Source organism: Rhinoraja longicauda, chromosome 9, assembly GCF_053455715.1.
Source record: "Rhinoraja longicauda isolate Sanriku21f chromosome 9, sRhiLon1.1, whole genome shotgun sequence".
Classification (NCBI taxonomy): domain Eukaryota; kingdom Metazoa; phylum Chordata; class Chondrichthyes; order Rajiformes; family Arhynchobatidae; genus Rhinoraja; species Rhinoraja longicauda.
In genome coordinates, this window is record NC_135961.1 from 41,838,277 (window position 1) to 41,857,139 (window position 18,863).

An 18,863-nucleotide genomic window follows, 5' to 3' on the forward strand; every position below is an offset into this window, starting at 1 on the left:
TTAGCAATTATCTACCCTCTGGGAGAAGAGATTTCCATGCACCTGTCATATATGTCTCGCCACATCCTTCACCTCCACCATTTTTGAAAAGTTGCTATCAAAAATCTTTTGCGGCGGACATTGTGTCATATTAAGTCCACATCCTGTCACATTACAAAGCCGTGTGGCAGAGGTGACCTGTATCCGCAGGTCTCTGACCCTGTGCTCCCTGTTAATTTAAGCTGGGTGCTTTCAACCTCAGCTGTTTATTCACGGCACCTGCCCTTTGCTCCCCCACAACACTTTTCCCTTTGCTTCATCCCAGCTTCACGCCCCCTCCTTATTTTAAGCTTTGCTCCACCATCAGAGAGAAGTAAACAATAATTGTGTTTAATGGAAACAACTGCAATGAGACAGATTAATAGCTAGGGTGTTAATGATGACCCTGCCACATAATCCCATCACTCCCAACTGATGTGGACCGTTTGCCAGGATGAATTATCATTGATTTCTTTTACGCCATTGACCATTTTCAGTTTAAGTTTGCTCCATTCTAAGAGAGGTTGGGGGGGAGAAGTGCAGAAGACCACATTAGGCCTGAAATAATGATTCCCATCTACAAGTGGCAGGAAGGGTGTTGTGTGCAGCTCCATCCTGTTTGTGCTGCTATGGGCCATGGGTCCTTCCTCTTTCATTACTTCACCTTCCTTCCAGTTTCCTAACCAAGTCATTAACATTCCTTTGCTCTCTTTGCAGCTCTGGGGTATAATCAAACAAGGACACAAGTGTAAAGGTAAATAAGAACTCACTCTTTCTTGTGTTAGTGCTGGCAGGCAGAGGGATCTTTAGGGATGTGCAGCTGAGGGATCTAGGGCCTTGTAAATCAGAGCCCCGTGAAGCTTGTGACATCGTTAGTCTGCTAAGACAGGGCAAAGGGGCCAGTTTATTCCTGCAGCAGCCACATTCATTTGTTAACTTTCTTCTCTCTGTGGGGAATAAAGACGTCGTGCTGATAACCTGTTGCATGAGACAAATTATGAAATTGTTAAAGCAGCACAGGGGACATGTTGGAACACCTTCACGTCATCTTTGGCAGTATCTCAGGACCGAGGATAACTTGCTTATACCCCAGTTCTTTGAGTTGTACAGTAGTTGATGAGGTCGATGTGGGAACTGCAGAGGGGGCAGGACTAGCTTGATGGGACAAGTGGGTATGAACCATGGGAGATGCTGCCCTCCCACTGCTGTTTACACTGAGCTTCCGTTTGCACCTGAAGAAGGGGCCCTCATGTTCTCAGTACCTTCCCAAACGCTTTCCATTTAGAGGTTGATTGCCAAGGTGGAATTGGAGCACGTTTTCTAGAGATGGCATTGAGAATATTCCTGAATAGCTTTCAATGTTCTCCTGGCAACCTGTTGCCGTCAGAGAGCTTGCGGGAGACCAACTGTCTGGCCAGTGTACATTGTTGATCACCCATTGGTCCAGGCTGAGTATACTTAGAGGAGAAAGGTAAAAATGAGAGCTTGGTGATGTTGGGATGGGAAAGGATACTGGTATTGCTTTGATTACCCTTCCAAACACTACTCATGGCGTTTGAACTGGGTTTGAGCTTGACCTTCACTTCTATCTGTATAGAGTTTTGATGTTCTCCTGTGACTACATGAATTTCCTCCTCTTTCCTCCATATCCTAAACATGTGTTGGTTGATAGATTGTTAGTTGGTTGATAGTCTGAAGAAGGGTCTCGACCCGAAACGTCACCCATTCCTTATGTCCTGAGATGCTGCCTGACCCGCTGTTACTTCAGCATGTTGTGTCTACCTTTGGTTGACAGATTAATTGGCTTTGTCAATTACCCACGGTGAAGGTGGAATTTTGGATTGAGACCCTTTTTCATGACTGTTGCTTTTCTCAAGAGATGCTGCCTAGCTTGCTGAGTTACTCCAGCATTTTGTGCCTATCTTCAGTGAGGATAGGAATTTGGAGGATTTCAGTCAGCATTGGTAGTATCTTCCAATTGCATTGTGTCGTGTGCATTAGGTAAGACAGCGGCAAGTTAGAGTGAAGCATATCCTGCCCAGCTTAACTTCAGATCTTCAGCACCAATAGGAGCAGAAGGAGAGCTCCTGCAGCCAGCTCTTCTTTAGCATAAGGCCACGGTTGTGGTAGATTGACGGACACCCAACCTCCACATCTCTTGGTTCTCTTTGATATATTGATCTTAGCCTGAAGCACACTAAGGCAGAAAAGTGACTTGCATTGGCAGACGGTATTGGGGGTATTGTTGAGGTGGATAGAGAATTGGTTGGCGAACAGGAAGCAAAGAGTAGGAATAAACGGGTCCTTTTCGGAATGGCAGGCAGTGACTAGTGGGGTACCGCAAGGCTCAGTGCTGGGACCCCAGTTATTTACAATATATATTCATGATTTGGACGAGGGAATTGAATGCAACATCTCTAAGTTTGCGGATGACACGAAGCTGGGTGGCAGTGTTAGCTGCGAGGATGCTAGGAGGCTGCAGAGTGACTTGGATAGATTAGGCGAGTGGGCAAATGCATGGCAGATGCGACATAATGTGGATAAATGTGAGGTTATCCACTTTGGCGGCAAGAACAGGAAAGCAGAGTATTACCTGAATGGTGGCCAATTAGGAAAAGGGGAGATGCAACGTGACCTGGGTGTCATGGTGCACCAGTCATTGAAAGCAAGCGTGCAGATGCAGCAAGCAGTGAAGAAAGCGAATGGTATGTTAGCATTCATAGCAAGAGGATTTGAGTATAGGAGCAGGGAGGTTCTGCTGCAGTTGTACAGGGCCTTGGTGAGATCGCACCTGGAGTATTGTGTACAGTTTTGGTCTCCTAATCTGAGGAAAGACATTCTAGCCTTAGAGGGAGTACAGAGAAGGTTCACCAGATTGATCCCTGGGATGGCAGGACTTTCATATGAAGAAAGACTGGATAGGCTAGGCTTATACTCGCTGGAATTTAGAAGACTGAGGGGGGATCTTATAGAAACATATAAAATTCTTAAGGGGTTGGAGAGGCTAGATGCGGGAAGATTGTTCCCGATGTTGGGGAAGTCCAGAACCAGGGGTCACAGCTTAAGGATAAGGGGGAAGTCTTTTAGGACCGAGATGAGAAAACATTTCTTCACACAGAGTGGTGAGTCTGTGGAATTCTCTGCCACAGAAGGTAGTTGAGGCCAGTTCATTGGCTATATTTAAGAGGGAGTTAGATGTGGCCCTTGTGGCTAAAGGGATCAGGGGGTATGGAGAGAAGGCAGGTACAGGTTACTGAGCTGGATGATCAGCCATGATCATATTGAATGGTGGTGCAGGCTCGAAGGGCCGAATGGCCTACTCCTGCACCTATTTTCTATGTTTCTAATATAAACCCTGAGTTTTCCACAGGAATGCAAAAATCCTAATCTTGAACCATTTCTTGGTTGGGCTGGGGTTTGGGTAATGTTGGTGCTGGGCGATGTGGTCAGTGATGCTTTTGAATTTATTTACATTGCAAAATTAAATTTGTGGCTTATTGTGTATTGATGTGTGTGCACAGCATTTTGGGAAGTATGATGTTTAGCTTGCATAGCATCTCAGACTGGAAAGAGCTGATCTTTCCATTCAAGATAGACAAAATGCTGGAGTAACTCAGCAAGACAGGCTGCATCTCTGAAGAGAAGGAATGGGTGACGTTTCAGGTCGAGTCCTTTATGCAATACAATACAATATATCTTTATTGTCATTGTACAGGGGTACAACGAGATTGGGAATGCGCCTCCCATATTATGTCTCCCATTGACGTCACCCATTCCTTCTCTCCAGAGATGCTGCTAGTCCCGCTGTGTTACTCCAGCATTCTTTGGTGTATACCAGCATCTGCCATACCTTCCTACATATTTTGTCTGACCTTTCCAATCAGCTGGCTAAAGATGGTCTTCACAGCAGAGGTCTGGTTTCTCCATCTGATCCTCCCTTCTATTTGTAAACTTCCATTTCATTCCAAAATGGGCTGGACTGTGACAACTATCCTGGTGCTCTAAGTCTGTCAGATGTAATTAATTGCTGAGGTTCCTTAGTCTTCTAATGCCCATCATGGGACCGTGTAGTGCAGGCGCCTTTGATGACAATGAATGCAATGATATATCACAAACACCATTCCAACCGTTGCTCAAAGAATAGCACATCACAGTTCATCAAAATTACTTTATTAAAAACAAAATTGCCAAAGTGTGGAGATGCAGGGAATGGGCAAAGTCCACATGAATAGTTCTCTGTTTTTACCTTGGAGGGAGACAAGGGAACTTGAACAAGTTAATGGAGATGTCTTGAGGACAGTCCGTTTCAAGAGGTGCTGGACATTGTAACGCATATGAAGGTAGATAATCTCCCTGGCCTGATCAGATCTCTCCAATAAGGGAAGCTGGAGAAGAGATAGCAGGAGTGCTGGATGAAATATATGAATCATTTTAGGCCATGGAAGTGCTGGGAAATTGGAGGCGGTTAATGTTGTTAAAGAAGGCTGCAAAGAAAAACTTGGGAACTATTGATCAAGAAGCTTCACATCTATGCCAGGACAGTTACTGAAGAGGATTCTGCAGGATAAGATACGCGTTGGAAAGACGGGTTGATTAGGGATAGTCAACATGGTTTTGTGTGTGGGAGATTAGGTCTCGTGATTTTTATTGAGTTGCATCCTTGACAGTGAATATAGTTATCAAGAATCACAGTGGGATCGTAATCAACTGGGCAAGTGGATTTAGGATTAGCAAATGGAGTTCAATTCTGATTAAGTGTGAGGTGTTCCTTTTTGGGAAGTCAAACCAGGACAGGGCCTTCACAGTGGATGGTTGGGGCTTGGGGAGTATTGTAGAGCAGAGAAATCTTGGAGTACAAGTACATAATTCCTTGAAAGTGGAGTTTCAGGTAAATAGATTAAGGAAGAAGCCTAAATAGATTAGGCAAGCTGGCCTTCATCAGTCAGGGAATTGAGTATAAAAGTTGGGACATTATGGTACAATGGTACAAGATGTTGACGAGGCCGTACTTGGAGTATTTGTTTGCGTTTTGGTCCCCCTGCTATAGGAGGCGTGCCATTAAGCTGGAAAAGGCACAGAGAAGATTTACGAATATGTTCCAGGCCTTGAGGGGCTGACCTATGGGGTGAGATTGGGCAGGCTGGTGTGCAGGAGGCTGCAGGGTGATCTTATAGAAGTGTATAAAATCATCAAGGGAAAATACAGGGGAAATCCATAGTCTTTTTCTCAGGATAGGAGAATCAAGAATTAGAGGGCATAGATTTAATTTTAGTTTTCAGATTAGAGATGCAGCGTGGAAACAGGCCCTTCGGCCCACCGAGTCCGCACTGACCAGCAATCCCCCAACATTAACACTATCCTACACACACACTAGGGATAATTTGCACTTATACCAAACCAATTTACCTACATACCTGTATGTCTTTGGAGTGTGGGAGGAAACCGAAGATCTCGGAGAAAACCCACGCGGTCATAGGGAGAACGTACAAACTCCGTACAGACAGCACCCGTAGTCGGGACCGAACCCAGATCTCTGGCGCTGCAAGCGCTGTAAGGACGCAATTCTACCACTGCGTTTGCAGTGTGCAAGAAAAATGCTTAATAGGAACCTGAGTGGCAACTGTTTCACTTAGAGAGTGGTGTGTATATGGAACAATTTTCCAAATGTAATACTGAGACACGTACAATAATGATATTTAAAAGATATTGAACAGGTACATGGATAGGGAATGTTCAGAGAGATATGGGCCAAACATAGGTAAATGGGATTATCTTAGATGGGGCAACTTAGTCAGCGTTGGACTGAAAGGCCTGTTTCTGTGCTGTATGCTGGGAGACTTTTAATTATGCTTGATACTGTGGAGTTGGGTAGTAGTGGTGGATATTATCAGTGTTATATCTGTTATATCAACTTTTTAGTGCTCGGAGATGCTGACAGTCACGTTGTCTCACTTATATTTCCTTGTTTGACAGATTGTGGTGTCAACTGCCATAAGCAATGCAAAGACCTGCTGGTGTTAGCATGTCGGAAACTGCGAAAGAGTACCTCTCTGGAGAGTTCTTCACAGAGCCACGGCTCCCTGCCCAACAGTCCGGCAATCCTCTCCTGTGCAAACGGTAGGCATGACTGATGTGATCCATGGAACATTGTTGGCTTGGGAATGCACACGTGTTTTATTCCCTTTTCTCTTCCTCTCCCCAGTGGAAAATACACCTTCACTTTGTGAAATTGTGCAGTTATGAAGTGTGACTTTTGGCAACATAAGAACGTGCATTCATCTGCATGTTATTAAAAAGTGTTTGAATTAATTATACCACTGGTACCACTTATATAAGAATCATAATCATGTTAGCATTAAGTCACTGATATCAATCATTCATGGATGAGTGTTTTTGGGTGGCAGGCGAAACTCAATGGCAGTGAATGTGCCATTCTTCACGTTCACCCAGAAAGTTATTGATTCATGTCCCATTCCAGAGATTTGATCATAAACAGTCGGGCTAATACTCCAGTTATGGTACAGATAACTTTCTAAATGGGGAGAAGATTCAGAAATCGGATGCGCAAAGAGACTTGGGAGTGCCGGTGCAGGATTTCCACAGGGTTGATTTGCAGGTTGAGTCGGCAATAAGGAAGGCAAATACAATGCTAGCATTCAAGGGGACCAGAATAAAAAAGCTAGGATTTAATGTTGAGGCTTTATCAGGCAATAGTGAGGCCACATTTTGAATATTGTGAGTGGCCCCATATCTGAGGAAGGATGCATTGCCGCTGGAGAGGGTCCAGAGGAGGTTTACAAGAATGCTCCCAGGGATGATTGGGTTAACGTATGAAGAGAGTTTGAAGGCTCTGGGCCTGTAGTCGCTGGAGTTTAGGATGATGGGGGATCTCATTGAAATCTACAGGATAATGAAAGCCCTGTACAGAGTGGGCATGGAAACGATGTTTCCAGTATGGGAGAGTTTAGAAATAGAAGGCACAGCCTTGGAATAAAAGAACATACCTTCAAAATGGAGATGAGGAAGAATTTCTTTGGCCCGAGGATGGTGAATCTGTGGAATTCATTGCCACAGTCAACTGTGCAGGCCAAGACATTGGGTAAGTCAGAGATTGATAGTTTCTTGATTAGGAAGGGCATCTTGATTCGGGAGGGAAGTAGTAAGAATCCAGAGAATTATAGGCCGGTAAGCCTCATGTCAGGGGCAGGGAAACTATTGGAGAGAGTTCTTTGGGATAGGATTTATTCCCATTTGGAGGAGAATGGGATAATCAGGGACATTAAGCTTGGCTTTATACATGGCAGGTCATTTCTCACCAACTTGATGTGAGTTTTGTGAAAAGGTGACAAAGGTGATTAATGAGGGTACGGCGATGGATGTTTTCTACATGCATTTTAGTAAGGCATTTGATTAAGTTGCCCATGGTAGACTGATCCAGAAGATTAAGATGTGACTTGATTTTATGGATTTGGAACTGTTTACAGATAGAAGACAGAAGAGTGTGCTGGAAGAACAATATTCAGGCTGGAAGTCTGTGACCAGGGGAGTTCCTCAGGGATCTACGATGGGACCTCTGCTGTTTGTGATACACAGAAATAATTTGGATGTACACATAGATGGGTTCGTTAGTAAGCATGCAGATGATACCGAGATTGCCGTCGTCATGAGCTGTGAGGAACACAATACAATGGCAACAGGTCAGCTGCAGAAATAGGCAAAGGGCAGATGGAGTTTAATCCAAGCATGTGTGAAGTGTTGCACTTTTGGAGGTCAAATGTAAGGGGAAGATATACAATTAATGGCATGACCCTGAACAGCGTTGTTTTACGGAGGGATCTCGGGGCCTAAGTCCATAACTCGCTGAAAGTGGCAACACAAGTAGACAGAGTGTAAAGAAGGCAGATGGTATGCTTGCTTTCATAGTTCGGGGCATTGAGTACAAGTCAGGAGGTCATGATGCAGCTTTATAGGACTTTCATTAGGCCACATTTGGAGACGGGTGTAAACATATTTGGAATATTGCGTGTAGTTCCTGATCGCCCCATTACAGGAAGGATTTGGAGGCATTAGAAAAGGTACAGGAGAGGTTTACCAGAAAGATGCCTGGATATGGGAAATTAGCTGCAGACAATGGTTGGACAGGCTTGGATTGTTAACACCGGAGGTTGTGGGGAGACCTGATGGAATAGGGTAGATAGTTAGAATCTTTTCCTCAGGATGGAAAAAATCAAATACTAGAGGACATTGTTTTAAGGTGAGAGGGGCAAATTATAAAGCAGATGTGTGTGGCAAGCATTTTACATAAAGGATGGTGAATGCTTGGAACGCTCTGCCGAGGTTGGTGGCTGATGCTGATATGTTAGTGGCATCTGAGAGACTTTTGGATTATGCATGGAAGGGAGAGATATGGATTAGGAGCAGGTAGATAAGTGACAGTCTTGGCACCGTGATCACAGACATTGTGGGCCAAAGGGCCATCCTTGTGCTATGTTCTGTGCTCTAAATCGGCACTTCCTACCATCGCATTATCAGTGTGCGCTGTTTCCCAGACGTTTTCCTTCACCTTGGTGGGTCCTCAAGTCCAGGTTCATTATTGTCACAGGATTAATGCAGCTTGGGATGAACTTAATTTTAAACACCAATTTAGACTTGAGGAATAATCCACAATGAACATTTCTTTCTTATGGCGTATCTAACTGGATAACAGCTTGATTGGAGAGGTTCCAATATCCATCCCAGGAAGTAATCATTAAAATTCAAGGAAATTAGATCATTTCAATTTTTTGGGATGATATTTGGGAAATAAGGTTTTCCATAAGCAGATTAATTGTGAAAATAATGCAGGGGGGCTTATCAAGGCATATCAATAGACAATAGACAATAGGTGCAGGAGTAGGCTATTCGGCCCTTCGAGCTAGCACCACAAGGCAGGCTTTCGACAACCTGTTCCTGCTCCACAAATCACTTTGCTTGTGAATCATTACTTTCTTCTCATTCATTTTCCTTCAATCACATCAATTCATTTGAAATGACTTGCTGTTTTGAAACAAACTGCGATGTTTGCCTCATGGTTACACAGCTCTTTTGTAGACAGGAATATTTGTTTCTGAAAGGCTGGGTTGCATTCTTAATGCAGTGCCGTTGAACTACATGATGTTTAATATGGCAGCCCATCGGTCCAGGGTAGCACCAACAAACAGCACTGTTTGTCCAAATCAGTCTGTTTTGAGTAAGTAATGTTCACTGGGAGAAGCTGTGGCACTTCAATATTGCTTGGAGTCTTCAATCAGAACTGGAAGAACTTCACACTCTCAATGAAGCATATTCTCTACAATAGACAAAATACCTGTGTTGTATGATAAAATACATAGTAGTCTTTGAATCCACTTGCAGCTCTCTGGGTTTAGATAGAGCGGATGTGGAGAGAATGTTTTAGTCTACGGATATTCTAGGACCAGAAGGCACAGCTTTAGAATAAAAGGACGAACCTTTAGAATGATGAGCAGGAATTTCTTTATCCAGAGGTTGGTGAATTTGTGGAAGTTATTGCCACAGATGGCGGTGGGGGCCAAGTCATTGGGTGTTTTTAAAAGCAGATATTGATAGGTTCTTGATTAGTGATGGCGTCAAAGTTACAGGAAGCAGGCAGGAGAATGGGGTTGAGAGGAAAGAATAGATTAGTCATAATCGAATGGCGGAGCAGACTTGATGGGCCGAATTACCTAATTCTGCTCCTATGACTTATGGATTTGACTTGGAGACACGGGTAATTGCCAAAAGGTATTGGAGCTCTGGGACCCTTTTGATTAAAAACTCCAGCTCACTGAATGGAGAAAGGCCTACCTCCCAGAGCCGAGCGTGGCAGACGGAATGACTGAAGAGTCAGAGTCGGATGGCGGGACTGTCATATGAGGAAAGATTGGAAAGATTGGGCTTGTATTCACTGGAATTTAGAAGGATGAGAGGGGATCGTATAGAAATGTATAAAATTATATAAGGACTGGATAAGCTAGATGCAGGAAAAATGTTCCCAATGTTGGGGGAGTCCAGAACCAGGGCCCACAGTCTAAGAATAAAGGGGAGGCCATTTAAAACTGAGATGAGGAAAAACTTTTTCACCCAGAGTTGTGAATTTGTGGAATTCTCTGCCACAGAAGGCAGTGGAGGCCAATTCACTGGGTGAATTTAAAAGACAGTTAGATGGAGCTCTAGGGGCTAGCGGAATCAAGGGATATGGGGAGAAGGCAGGCACGGGTTACTGATTGTTGATGATCAGCCATGATCACAATGTATGGCGGTGCTGGCTCGAAGGGCCAAATGGCCTCCTCCTGCACCTATTTTCTGTTTCTATAACGCAAAAGTCCCTGGAGCCTATGGATGGCATTGTGCTACTTCTTCACACCTCCTGAGACCTGGATTGAATCCTGATCTCTGGTGCATGTTCTCCGTGACCATACTTCCTCTGTGTACTCCAGTTTCCTCTTAACTCGCGAAGACCTGCAGTTAATTGGGTTATTGTAGATTACCCCTGGTCCAGGTGAGTGGAAGAGGCAGGGGAACTGATGGAAAGAGAATAGATTACAGCAAAATAAGTAGGTGAGAGGAGGAATGAAATTGCTCTTACATGTGAAACATGGGAAAATACCACTAGCTGAACCAAATTGATACTATTAATATTATTTGCAAAATGGAGCAATGTACAGTTAATGGCAGGCCCTTTAACAGCATTGGAGTACAGACAGATTTTGAGGTCTAAATCCATAGATCATGGTTTACTGATGAATAAGCTAGAAAGATATGGTATTAGAGGTGTACCATACTCCTGGTTGAGACACTACCTTGAAAATAGATATCAGTATGTTCAAGTAAATAATTTTGATTCAGAACTTATGAAGGTTACCTTTGGGGTTTTCGCAAGGCTGCTCTTTGTACTCCATATAAATGATATTTGTAAGGTGTCAAAATTGTTACATTTAGTTATATTTGCGGATGACACAAATTTATTTTGTTCAGGAAAAAACATGAAGCAACTTTTGGACACAGTTAAAGGGGAATCGGAAACCCTAAAGAAGTGATTTGATACTAATAAATTGTCATTAAATCTAAGTAAAACAAAAAACTTATTGTGTTTGGAAATCGAAAAATAAATTTGGAGGTAACACTTATGATTAATGATGTAGAAATTGAAAGAGTGTATGAAAATAAATTCTTGGAAGTGATAATAGATCATAAACTCTGTTGGAAACCTCACATAAAACATATCAAATAAAAACTGTCTAAATCCATTGCAATACTGCACAAAAATAAGGCCATCTTGAATCAAAATTCACTATTTACTTTATATTGCTCACTCGTTATTCCATATATTACATACTGTGTGGAAGTATGGGGAAACACCTACAAAACTAGCACTAATTCAATCTTTATATTGCAAAAAAGAGCTATAAGAAATATCAATAAGGCTGGTTATAATGACCCAACCAAACCATTATTTATGAAATCATATGCCCTAAAATTTATGGACCTAGTAGACTTTAATACTCTACAAATAATGTTTAGAGCAAATGAACTTTCAGTTTTGGTCTCCTAATCTGAGGAAAGACATTCTAGCCTTAGAGGGAGTACAGAGAAGGTTCACCAGATTGATCCCTGGAATGGCAGGACTTTCATATGAAGAAAGACTGGATAGACTAGGCTTATACTCGCTGGAATTTAGAAGACTGAGGGGGGATCTTATTGAAACATATAGCTTATAAAACATACCTGCACCTATTTTCTGTTTCTATGTATCCAAGGTTTGTTTTCAGTGAGGGAGAGCAGGTATCCACTCAGGGGAAATTATATGTTTGAAAAAAAGAGGGTAAGGACAAATGTGAAAAATAGATGTGACTGTTAAAGGGGTTAATTTATGGAATAGTTGCAACAATGAATTAAAAGAGTGTAGTAATATGTGTAAATTCAAGAAAATATTATATTTGAAAGATACAAAATATGTGATCAGCGCTGAGAAATGACTGACATGACAGAAATGATGGTTCTTGACTATATTTGTGTTTCTTTCTATGTTTTGTTTATCTGCTTCTGACTTATGATGTGTCTTTTTAATTATATTTTGTTAAGTATTAAGGGTAGGCACAATAAGCTTTGGTTTCTGCCCACCTTTTTTTTCGGTCAGAAAATATCATGTGTGATTATATTGTTTTATTTTTGATACAATGATTTCGTGCTATTTAACTTTCATAACTGTATGGTCAACCTGTTGCATAAGAAAATAACTGCAGATGCTGGTACAAATCGAAGGTATTTATTCACAAAATGCTGGAGTAACTCAGCAGGTCAGGCAGCATCTTGGGAGAGAAGGAATGGGTGACGTTTCAGGTCGAGACCCTTCTTCAGACCTTGGTCAACCTGTTGTGTTGTATTGACTGGAAAATAAATAAATAATTAAAAAATATATAGTTTGCTGAAGGTAGCAATATGGTATATTTGCCTTAATCGGTTTGGGGGTACAGGATAAGTCTCACAAAGTCATGTTTATAGCTTAAAAACAACTTTGGTTCAGCCACATTGGTAGTATTGTGTGCAGTTATGGTCACCCCATTAGAGGATGTGGAGGCTTTGGAGAGGGCGGAGAAGAGTTTTACCAGGTTTGGAGGATATTAACTATAAGGAGAGGATGGACAAACTTGGATTGTTTTCTCTGGAAAATCAGAGGCTCAGGCAGATCTGATAGATGTTTATAAAATGATGAGAGGCCTGGATAGGGCAGACAGTCAGAAGCTTTGTCCTTGGGTTTAGAAATGTCAAAGACTTGAGGGGATAGCTCTAAGTGAGATGGGAGTAGTCTGAAGATGTGCAATACAAATGCATTTACACTGACAGTGGTGGGTGCCAAACGTGCTGCTTGTGGTGGAAGAAGATACAACAGTGTAATTTAAGAAGCTTTTAGACAGACGAGGCAGCACAGTGGAACAGCTGGTAGAACTGCTGCCTCAGTGTTGGATCCTGACATTGGTGCTGTCTGTGTGGAGTTTGCACGTCTCCCACGTAGGTTTCCACTGGATGCCAGTTTTCTCCAACTTCTTAATCATTTTTTATTTTGACCTATTCTCCTCCAGGTCAGGATTAATAAATTTGTTTGCTTTTCCTGGTTTTCAATATTTTGAATCCGGTTCTATGTCGTTTTAATCTTTAATTCTTCACCTTGTTTTTGATGAGTTTCTTCTCACAATTTAAATCATTCTCTCCTTTGCAGCTGAAGACGGAGTGATGTTCAACTTCCCCCAGCGCACCAGTAACCATGCCATCGACGGCAGGTCCATCACGTTAATGACTGGCTCGGCACAGAAGATTTCAGTGCGTTTACAGAGGGCCACAGCCAGCCAGGCCACACAGACGGAGCCCCTGTGGCAGGAGAGCGGATGGGCCGGAGGCGACTCGGGATCACACACCTTCCCAAAAATGAAGTCGAAAGGCGGGAAGAGTAGGGGCTTTGCCAAGTGGGAAAATGAAAAGCCCAGCAGATGTGCCAAGACAGAAGAGGAACGCGAACCACTGCAGAATGGAACAGAGATAGACGAAGAGGAACAATGAAGGTGCCTTCCTCAAGGTAAAAACCAAGTATGCACAATGCATCTCAGCAAATAACAGGGCAATAACAAGCAATTGCTTATGTCCTCACAGGTAGTATTAATAGGTTATTTAAATCATTAATTCACTTATATTTTGTCTATTTGTCATTCCTCATCCTGCACAAATTGCTCAAATCATTTTTGGCCAAGGGTCATCAAAGTGATGAAGCTCTGGTCATAGAGCGCGGGAAACAGCCCTTCAGACAAACTCTCCCATACAGAGCAAGATACCCCATCTACACTCATCCCACCTGCCCACATTAGGCCCATAACCTTTTTAATCTTTCCTATCCATGTAGCTGTCCAACTGCCTTTTAAATGTTGTTATAGTACCTACCTCAACTATCTCCTCTGGCAGCTGGTTCCATATGCACACCACCCTCTGGGTGAAATAATTGCCCCCTCAGGTTCCGATTAAATCTTTCCCCTCTCAACTTAAACCGTACATCTTGTGTAAAATCTGTGGTTCCTTCACTTAATAATCAGATTCTTCTAGGCCTCAAATGCCTGCACCACCAATATCCCAACTGTTATACTTCACAAGTATAGCACATAACAAGTGCACAACTAAGTCTGACCATGGAAGGCAAGATTCAGAACTGAAAAGGCTGAACTTTTAACAGGAATAAAGAGTGAATGCAGGTGGAAACACTTCAGTAGGAAGCCACAAGCTACTGTTTCTTTGCTGTACTGTTCTAGGTTCTCTATGCACCCAGCGATAAAGTGTATGTGACCAACAAGGTCTCCCAAGAAAATATCATCAATCCAGTATTTGTTTTCGAATGGGATTCCCATTTTCAGGACATTGACACCAAGAAAATGATTCGAGTAGAAAACAAAAAAGCTAAGGCAAGGACCATACAACATCTTCTGAAGTAATTCAGGCAGAACAACAATACGGATTACTTTATTCAAGAGGGTGCTATACGATATTCTACATGCAAGACCAGGCTATTTAAAGGCGAAAGGAGAGTGATGAAAAACATTAGAACTGGATATTATAGTCATGGTCTGACTGAAAAGTACTCTCCCACCATCTAGGATACCAATCTTTTTATGAAGGATTTTATCCTGAATCATTCCTTTACCGCAGTGGTGTGGCAATTTTGAAGTATTTGGACATGCTGATCATTCTTGGAATGGGATCCAACGGCCTTTCAGGTACCACTGAGACGCAGTCCGTGGTGATGGGGCGGAGAGATTGCTGTGTGCGACACAGTATTGGACTAAAATAAATTGGATTTTCCGGCTTTGCTTGTCCTTTGACTGGTTACACAAGGTGAGCAACCCTTTCACTAAGGTAGTCCAATAAAATTCATCGCCCCTTCCTCTTCTCATGACAAATGTGGATGTTGTGGGACATTGCATTCCCTGCTCCTGGCATTTCCAAGGTGCGTAATTTAGAAAATACAAGATGTGTGGCACACAGTCACAGCACACTGTCCTGAACATATTATGTGATTATGAATTGTCAGAACATTTCACACTGTCTATGACATTATTTTCCAGTGCCTCTATTGGTATCACTTCCAGTTTAGTTTAGTTTATTGTCACGTGTACCACAGTGAAAAGCTTTTGTTGCGTGCTAACCAGTCAGCAGAAAGACAATAAGGCCATTTAGAACAGAGATGAGGAAAAACTTTTTCACTCAGAGAATTGTGAAGCTGTGGAACTCTCTGCCTCAGAAGGCAGTGGAGGCCAATTCCCTGGATACTTTCAAGAGAAAGTTAGATAGAGCTCTTAATGATAGCGGAGTCAAGGGATATGGGGAGAAGGCAGGAACGTGGTACTGATTGTGAATAATCAGCCATGATCACGGTGAATGGCGGTGCTGGCTCGAAGGGCCGAATGGCCTACTCCTGCACCTATTGTCTATTGTCAATAATACATGATTACAATCGATCCATTTACAGTGAATAGATCATAGTTAAAGTAAGAAATGTTGCCATAGGAATAGAGATTTAAGAGTGTGGAGCGATTGTAATACGAGGTTTGTAGATCTCCTTCTGTGGCTAGCATGCAAATAATCGCCTGGGTTGGGCGCCATCTTGTAAATTCTGGTAATGTTGGTACTGGTGGAATTGCCTTTCCTGTGATCCTCCTTTGCTGCCTCACCCGTGGACAAAGTGACATACCCAAAGAGAGTGTTCTACCCTCAAAATGGCTTCTCACAAGAAAGTTGGCTCAGTGCATCCGGGCAGAAAGAGGCCGACTGAGCTGTTGATTAAAATCAGACAGACTGTCTGAGGGAAAACAATGGACCAAGAGCCCAAAACAAAAAACACATCACAGAGAAATTAATCAATGTCACTATCTACTGAATACAACTTTCTGGCGTGGACAGTGCCTGTCACCACCCCAGGTCAGGGGCTGCTACATGTCTTTGTGCGAGGGAGCTTATCCTTCTCACCAGCTTGTTCTTGCTGACTTGTTAAAGACAATGCAATACAATACGTAGCTCATCAGAGGAGTGTTCATGTTGAAGAAACAGACCGTTTTAAAATTTCAGGCCACATATCCCAATGGTTCCAAGTCATGAAGGGGAATACCTGGTGCAGAATAAAGCATTAGTCAATAATACATGCTTGGGCAGCCTACAGCCCAGTGGTATGAACTTCAAGTAATCTCTAACTTCAAGTAATCCCGGCATTCCCTCTCTCTCTATCCTTCCCCCACCCCAAGTCACACCAGCTTCTCGTTTTCACCCAACAACTAACAATGGCCTGTTTCCTTTATCATCATTACATTTTTTTGCATATCTTTCATTCATTGTTCTCTATCTCGCTACATCATCGCCTATTCTCTCGTTTCCGTTTCCTGTGGCTTTCAATCAGAAGGGTCTCGACCCGAAACGTCACCCATTCCTTCTCCAGAGATGCTGCCTGTCCTGCTGAGTTACTCCAGCTTTTTGTGTCTATCTTCAGTCAATAATACACTGCAGGCCTAACAAGAGTAGAATGCCACCGACTGCATCACTGTGGCATTGTTTCTGTTAAATAACATTGCCATTCTATACTCTTGGAAAGAATGCAAATTGTGGCAAAGTTAGCCTTTTGTCATCTACATAGAACTGGATTGAAATCATGAACTCTTGAAGATAGCAGAGGTGTGTATTACACCAATCTAAGCTCCATTAAAACTCAGATCCCCAAATGAACAGCCTTACTTAACCAGTGATATTTGATTATCATCAAACTGGATCTTTTGTATATACATTCCTGGTTAGTGTTACCTTTTGTTCTAGCAGCTTAGATTCTCAAGCAAAATTATTTCCAAACAAGTTATATGGGGCATTTCAACCATGCACCTACACCAGTTTCTATTGCAGGCAATCTTGCTACCATTAGATTTATTTATAGAGTGAACTTCATTGATAATTTCTAAATGTGCTGAGATGAAAGAAACAAAGTCCTATTGAGGAATCTTATGTTATCTGAAAAGGCCTCACTGAACTGAATGTCCATTCAAACTTTTTGTTAAATGTTTCATGGTTACATCAACATGTTCATTTGCTTCCAATGGGGGGAAAAAAACTTTGTTTCTTTCATCTCAGCACATTTAGAAATTATCAATGAAGTTCACTCCATAAATAAAACTAATGGTAGCAAGATCGCCTGCATTAGAAACTGATGTAGGAGCATGGTTGAAATGCCCTGTATAATCGCAGAATAATTGATTAAACAGTAACTTGTCAAAGTTGATTGGGGGTAGTGATTAAAAGTGTGATAGTGAGAATTCAGGGCTTACATGCACTTGTTAGAATGAAGAGCAAGGCATAAAGAAGCCTGGATGATGAGAATGGCACTGGAGGAAGCTAGAGAAGATTTGCAGGAGCCCCAGCTGATGGAGAATCTGTGGAATTCATTGCCACAGACAGCTGTGTAGGCCAAGGCATTGGATAACTTTAAGTCAGAGATTGATAGCATGATTCGGGAGGGAAGTAGTATGAATCCAGGGAATTATAGGCCAGTGAGCCTCATGTCAGGGGTAGGGAAACTATTGGAGAGCATTCTTCGGAAAAGGATTTACTCCCATTTGGAAGAGAATGGGTTAATTAGGAACAGTTAGCATGGCTTTATACATGGCATTACACGTGTCTCACCAACTTGATGTGAGTTTTGTGAAAAGGTGATTAATGAGGGTAGGGCAATGGATGTTGTCTACATGCATTTTAGTAAGGCATTTGATAAAGTCGCCCATGGTAGACTGATCCAGAAATTAAGATACACGGCTTAATTGTGACTTGGTTTTATGGATTTGGAACTGTTTACAGATAGAAGACAGAAGAATGGAAGGACAATAGTCAGGCTGGAAGACCGTGACCAGGGGAGTTCCTCAGGGATCTACGTTGGGACCTCTGCTGTTTGTGATACACAGAAATAATTTGGATGTAAACATAGATGGGTTCGTTAGTAAGCTTGCAGATAATACCAAGATTTCCGTGGTCATGGGCTGTGAGGAACACAATACAATGGCAACAGGTCAGCTGCAGAAATAGGCAGAGAAAGGGCAGATGGAGGTTAGTTAATCCAAGCATGTGTAAAGTATTGCACTTTTGGAGGTCAAATCCAAGGGGAAAGTACAGGTACATGTACAATTAATGGCATGACCTTTAACAACATAGTTTTGTGGAGGGATCTAAATCCATAACTCGCTGAAAGTAGCAACACAAGTAGACAGAGTGTAAAGAAGGCATATGGTATGCTTGCTTTCATAGTTCGGGGCATTGAGTATGAGCCGGGAAGTCATGATGCAGCTTTATAGGACTTTCATTAGGCCGCATTTGGAGAAGGGTGTAAACATATTTGGAATATTGCGTGCAGTTCTGGTCGCCCCATTACAGGATGTGGAGGCACTGGAAAGGACCCAGAATGCTGCCTGGATTAGAGTGTATTGGCTGCAGGGAGAGGTTAGACAAGCTTGAATTGTTTTCTCAGGAATGCCAGATGTTGCACGAAGACCTGATAGAAGTATATAAAATTATGAGAGGTACATTACCCCTAGTGCGTAGAATGCAAGGGAGTGGGGGTGGGGGGGAGTTGGAGTAAACATAGAAAGAGTGTGCAGATGATTGATAGTCCACACTGTATCTCTAAACTCTAAAAATGTGTGGTGTGGCATTTTGGGAAGTCAAACCAGGGCAAAACCTTCACAGTGCATGGTTGGGCCCTGGGGAGTGTTTGGAGCAGAGCTATAGTGTCGGACAGCATGGAA

General features: G+C 42.6%; 1 protein-coding gene across 3 annotated transcripts in view; it reads left to right on the forward strand.

Annotated features, from left to right (window-relative positions):
* The window catches only part of rasgrp3 (RAS guanyl releasing protein 3 (calcium and DAG-regulated)), an 89,309-nt gene that overhangs the window by 65,284 nt on the left and 5,162 nt on the right, over nucleotides 1–18,863 (forward strand). For 2 of the 3 annotated variants that reach the window (XM_078405321.1, XM_078405323.1), the window contains exons 14-16: nucleotides 736–772; nucleotides 5,992–6,135; nucleotides 13,274–13,627. In XM_078405321.1, the coding sequence (XP_078261447.1) occupies nucleotides 736–772; nucleotides 5,992–6,135; nucleotides 13,274–13,611 (519 nt within the window). In that variant the 3' untranslated portion in view covers nucleotides 13,612–13,627. Of the gene's footprint in view, nucleotides 1–735; nucleotides 773–5,991; nucleotides 6,136–13,273; nucleotides 13,639–14,348; nucleotides 14,371–18,863 lie in introns of those variants that run through there. The other variant, XM_078405322.1, reaches the window with a different exon arrangement.